The sequence below is a fragment of the Channa argus genome, chromosome 15 (genome assembly GCF_033026475.1).
Source record: "Channa argus isolate prfri chromosome 15, Channa argus male v1.0, whole genome shotgun sequence".
Classification (NCBI taxonomy): domain Eukaryota; kingdom Metazoa; phylum Chordata; class Actinopteri; order Anabantiformes; family Channidae; genus Channa; species Channa argus.
This window is the reverse complement of record NC_090211.1, coordinates 18,678,406-18,684,660: the sequence shown is the minus strand read 5'-3', so window position 1 is coordinate 18,684,660 and position 6,255 is coordinate 18,678,406. Positions and strand designations below refer to the sequence as shown.

General features: G+C 43.1%; 1 protein-coding gene across 1 annotated transcript; it reads left to right on the top strand.

The window, feature by feature from the left end:
• Positions 1-972: 972 nt before the first annotated feature.
• Positions 973-4,611, top strand: nptx1l (neuronal pentraxin 1 like). The gene is made up of 5 exons (XM_067477363.1): positions 973-1,513; positions 1,713-1,920; positions 2,517-2,761; positions 2,850-3,029; positions 3,449-4,611. Exons 1-5 carry the CDS (start codon positions 1,070-1,072, stop codon positions 3,668-3,670), a joined length of 1,299 nt encoding a protein of 432 aa, XP_067333464.1. The 5' UTR covers positions 973-1,069; the 3' UTR covers positions 3,671-4,611.
• Positions 4,612-6,255: the final 1,644 nt, after the last annotated feature.

Here is a 6,255-nt window from a genome sequence, read left to right as displayed (position 1 = left end):
TAGCTTCAGAGACTGGGTATAGATGGTTGCAATTTAATGTATCTAACCTGCTCGAATGTCTATTTGTCACATGCAGACATAAATGTCTCATGCTGGCCACTTTTCCCTGTGTTCATCTTTTCTAAAAGAAATCAATTTATACTGTGAGGCGATATTGTTTCATTACTTATTCAAAATGTTTTCATTTTATTTTCAACATGGACTGAAAAAAAAAAAAAACACCCGAGGAGGTAATGGAAAAAAAATTATGATAATAAAATTGGTCATTGCTTAATAATAGATAAGGTAAATTGCTTGGGGACAGATTATCATTTTAGAAACTGAATTATTGAGATGATTATAGCAGTCATGTGGAGAGCAGAGCAGCGCAGAGCAAAAGCGCCACTGCAAAAGAGGATTTGTGCGAAGAAGGTCCACGTTTGTGTGTATAACCCGGCATTTACATCAAATAACTAAAGACAGACTTAAAAGCCAACATCAAATGTAATTCTAATGCTTAAACAAAGTGACTCAACACACAAGTCACGGCTGAGCTGAACGCAAGAAACCTGACGCTCCTCTGCAGTAGATGGTCGGAGCTGTCCATGGTGCTGAATCTGCGGACCCGTTTCTGCTACTTCTGATCTGCATCCACCTACTGTGCGAGTGTGGTTGTGCGTGCGTGTGCGTGTGTGTGCATGTGGAGAACACGCACTAACCCATCTGGCACACCGCCACACAAGCAACCCCCTCCTCCCCGCCTACAACTACGCCTTTTCCAGATGAATAATACACAGCGACAAATGACAAATAGTCGAAGTGGTGAAAGATTAAACATGTGGGAGCCTGAAAGCAAAATGGGTCTCATCTACTGAATGTGACGCGGCTTCTGGAGCCGATCAAAGAGGGACAGCGCGATTCCCTCCCCTCCGGTTGTGATGCAGTGAACCTACTCTGCGCAGACCCAGGCTCGCAGTATAAAAGCGGCTGCACTTGCACAGACGGGTGTACAACAACAAGGGGACACAAGCGCGAAGTCCACTGCGCCTCAGCGCCCAAAACAAATCAAAACCCCAGCACAGACGCCACCATGCAGGCCACAAGGAGCGAAATCTGTTGGAGACTTTTTCTATTTTCCTACCTGTTTCTGAAGAGTTATTCTCAAGACTTTGGCGGCCAGACGCAGTTCATTTGCACGTCCGTACCCAAGGATATGGACATATGCGCAGCCACTTTGCAGAACAGTGTGCCGGGAGAGGACTTGAAGACCACGGTTATGCAGCTGAGAGAGACGGTTTTGCAGCAGAAAGAGACGATCATGAACCAAAAAGAGACGATCCGAGAACTGACCTCAAAGTTGGCTCGGTGCGAGAGCCAGAGCGGCGCAGAGCCTGGGGACGCGCGGCCCGGAGGCAGGAGGAAAGAAGCTGGGACCAAAAACACAATGGGGGATGTATCGAGGGGCCCCGCTGACACTTTGACGCAACTATCTCAGACTTTACAGTCGCTGAAGCAAAGACTAGAAAATCTGGAGGTAAGCTGTTGCTGAAGGTGACAGTGCGCAAAGCTGGCTCCACCACTTTGTTTAGTAATAATAATAACAATAATATTAATAATCTTGTCATGTAATTGTGCTGTTGTTAGCAATAACCACCCAATCAGACAAGTTTATCTGTAATGATCCTCACTCAAAGTCATGACTGAGCTAAATTGCATCTTTTCCTCCCTGTCAGCAATTCAGCCGGAGTAACAACTCTGTGCAGGCGAACAGCCTCAAAGACCTGCTCCAAAGTAAAATCGACGACTTGGAGAAGCAGGTGTTGTCCCGAGTGAACAGCATCGAGGAGGGGAAGCCGGGACTCAGGAACGAGACCGAGCAGCGTGGGAGAGTGGAATCCACCCTCACATCTCTTCACCAGAGGATCACCGACCTGGAGAAAGGTGGGTGTGCGGAGATTATGCGCTTTCGCAGGGAAAGTAAATGAGATCTGGGAGGGCTTGGTGGGTGAGATACTAGGGAGCGATTACTGTCAGTAAGGCAGTAATAAAGATGCAACGACTACGCGTGGAGGCGGAAAATGAAAAATTAAATAAATAAATAAAAGCATTTTTATGTCTTATTTGGGACCGTATTACACGAGCACAAGCGCAAACCTGAGGCAGTTTCCTGCTGTTTCAGGCAGATTAAACAATTCCAATTCCGACCTATGCGTCCATTGGAGCTGCACCATTTGAGAATTTGTGCGAACTCGGTTTGGGACACTTCTGTTGCCTTGCAGCAAAGAGCTTTACATGGCAGTAAATTAGAGAGGTGTGAAGGGGGAGGAAAACAGGAGATGAAGGTCAAGAACGTCACTATTACTCTTCTGGTGGATTTATCAAGGGAGATTAAGGCAAATCTGGAGCGTCATGAGTGTGGATTTGTTGTGTAACATATAATTCCTATGCAAATCCTCAGGATGTGTGATACAGGAGTGACACGCAGTGATTTCTGCAAAGTGTCTAAAGCCAACATTTTTCTTCCGTATTGTGCAAAGGTCAAAGAGAAAACAGGCCTCTGGATAAGTTCCAGCTCACGTTCCCACTGAGAACCAACTACATGTACGCGAAAGTGAAGAAGAGTTTGCCCGAGATGTACGCCCTCACCGTGTGCATGTGGCTCAAATCCAACGCATCTCCTGGAGTGGGAACACCTTTCTCCTATGCGGTGCCAGGTCAAGCCAATGAGCTGGTCCTCATAGAGTGGGGAAACAACCCAATGGAGATACTCATTAATGACAAGGTAGGTTTGAAACGCTGTGGACACAAGTTACTTTGGTTCACTCAAGCAAACACTCACGTTGTGTCCCCTTTGTTTGAAACAATCTAAGGTCGCAAAGCTGCCTTTTCTTATCAATGATGGAAAGTGGCATCACATCTGTGTGACCTGGACCACTCGCGATGGCGTTTGGGAAGCTTTCCAAGACGGCGTCAAGCGAGGGAGTGGAGAGAATCTGGCTCCATATCATCCCATCAAACCACAGGGCCTGCTGATCCTTGGTCAAGAGCAGGTATGTTTGAAATCATCCAGGAGCTTTTCAGCAGCAAGAAGGCAACAAATTCTGCCTTGAGGCACAAACGAGTTTTGCAATTTCTCACTTTATCCTACGATGAACAGGATTTAAGGTCAGGAATTCATAAGAATTTACTCTGTTGGATACAAGAGATGAGCTATAACAGGAGGGAGAAGTACATTTCAATTTCACTGTCTTCCAGTGTAGTTCGAAAAAAATAAAATGGTTTTTAATTATTAACCTGATTAGGTCTTTACTGGATGTCTCTGGACCGAAGATGTATATGTCCCTTATTCAATTTATTCAGACAAAATAAAAAATACAGATAATCGACGAGGCAATTTTGTCATGTCTATGAAGAGACCTATGGGTAAGATCATATCACCCGTGATTAAATCCATTTGTCTTCACCACAGGACACGCTCGGAGGAGGATTTGACGCCACACAAGCCTTCGTTGGAGACCTGGCAAATTTTCACATCTGGGATCGGAAACTATCCGTGGGAGAGATTTACAATCTGGCAACATGCAGCAGCAAAGCGCAAGTGGGCAATGTCTTTGCATGGATGGAGACCAGCCTTGACATTTACGGAGGTGCCTCGAAGTGGACATTTGAAGCTTGTCGCCAGCTCAACTGAACCGAGGGGAAGAGAAGATCAAGGAGTTCGTTAAAGCCACTGCTGCCGCAGCATTCAGTCAACTAATATAAAAGATCGGGAGGTGATTTCAATAAATAGCACCTGGATTTGTTATAGATAGTTGAAAACGCCATTCTCATGGGGGCAGCGCACTGGAAATGTAGAAATGCACATCAGGCCAACTTGTGGTCCCATTTGAAAAAGCAGCTGAGCCCACCCCAGAAGTCAGTGGGGGTGGTGGTGGGGGGGGGGAGATGCTCTCTCGGAGACCAAAATGACAGGCCAGCTTTAAACGTACAGTAGGGGGTCGTGTAGTTGTTAGTGAACCGATGTCACGTGATCCAACTCCTTCAAACGTCTTTTCTGTCTCGACTGCCAGGGATTTTCACTGTGAAAAAGGACAAAGTGGACATCTTTAAGTGGAACGCGTTCTTCAAGAGGCTATGAAATAGACAACATTGTTTCTCTCTCACTCTGCTTTCTCTGCCACCACCTGCTTGACGTGGTTTTGTGTAAAGAATGACATATTTATTGCCAACATCAGAGCCTGAGTGCCTTGGGCTGTTGAAAAAAAAAAGCATATATATATATATATATATATCAGCACATTTGATTATGATTTGCAGAGTGTTTGTTTATTTTTCTGTGAATTGATTTCAAAGAATGGAGGCTCGGTTAGATTGTTGATTGTGAAATGCAAATCACGGATGACCATGGCACGTTTTGCAGATGTCTGTATTTCAGTGGGAATGTTCTCTGTACAGTAACAGCATGTCTTAACTTCTGTAAATGCTGCGTCAGCATCTATGATCTTCGCTTTTACCTTCCTACTTTCGGGTTGAGGTTTTATACTGTATTGTTATATGCTTAAAGCATGGCGACACTGACGGATGAGAAAAGTTCTAGTTTTTGTAATAAATTGTGATACTTGAAGAATCCTACGCAAGTGTAAACAGATAATTATTCCTACAAGATGGAACATTTGGAGAGATTTGAAACTTTACCAACTCATGACGTTTTAGATTTTTGGTTTATTTTACGAATAACCTGCACCAATATGGACATTTAGACAAACTTTCTGAGAATCTTATGGGCCACAACTCTCAAATATTTTCATCCAAGACTAATCTGCAGATTCTAATCGTTGGGTTAATTGAAGGACAGAAGATCATTTTTCTAAATCAATCTTATTGTCAGCAATTTTTATTCAGACACTGAAACTAACAATAAATGGCCCTTTACTCACAATGACTGTCTGCCAGTCTGCCACCTTCACCAGGGCTTCACAAACTTTTGCATGCCAAGGGCCACAAAAACAGCATTAGCTTGTTGTCAAGGTCTCATTTTTGCAAGATGTCCTAAAAACCAATTGACAAGTAATGGGACGGGGGAAAAAAAGGTCTGGCAGAAGCTCTTGGTGACTTGGAGCTTGTTAAAATTTGATTCATGTAGCAACCGACTTAAACTATTCTTTAAGTAGGAAATACACACCATAATTCGTCATTTTAACATAAAAAATAACACTTTGCTCTACATTTCCATATGTAAGTAAGCCAATCCCCACAGTGATGCCTACACTAGAGGATGCTCTACATTTTTGCTTTTAAAACGATATTACAGTTCACCTAAATCCATCTTTCAGCTCTAAAGCATTTTTAACCTGATTCGATCATCGACACACAGAATGAACAAGAATAGTGAATCAAAAATGTGTCCAACACAAAAATGGATCTATTCTAATAAGAGCACGGCTGCTTCTTCACTAAATTCAAGCAACCTCACACCATACAGATCAATAAAATTCCCTTATCCCTTTCAAGGCCTCGGAAATTTTCCCTTGGGTCCACACAAGTCAGGCAATATAAACAGAAAAAAAAGGGGGTTTTGAACCACAATTGCTTATTCTTTGAGGCTTAATTTGCACCTATTTGGTAAAAAGTGACGTTTTCCTTGGGGACTTTTCAAAAACAACAACAACAAAAAAAAAAATCCATGGTCCAGCATGGTCCAGGTTTGACACTCCATAGCAGAATATGTTGAGGGGTTTATTATTAAGAGCCTTCGCTCTATATGTCAAAAGTCAAAAAGTTGAGAAATGATATTTAATCCAAATAATGGCCAATAAAAAAAGCCCCGCAGCATGGAAGGAACCTTTCACATGAGATGATACAATTACTCAATAAGCATCCTTTGATATGAAAAGCTCACAAATATTTATCATGGGTGGAAATGGCTTGAGAAATATTTCTGCATGAGAGATTCTTAACGGAGAAAGAGTGCATTTTAAAAACATCTTTCGACAGAAAGACAGAATTAAAGACCAATACATGCTCCCAGACTGCAAGAACATTATGTTGTAAAGACACAGCTACTGGTGTTAAAGTGGGATAACTCAATCTGTACAGTTTCCTTGTAAATGAATCATAGCCGGCAATGCTCCCCTAAGAGAATTTGGGGTCGGAAGGTCCTCCCTTTGTTGTTTGTGAGGTCATCTGGTCCCACCACAGTCTGGTCATATGTCCAACAAATTGGTTTCTACTCTCTTCACATCAATACGTTTCTCCCCAGATACCAGGCGAACTTCA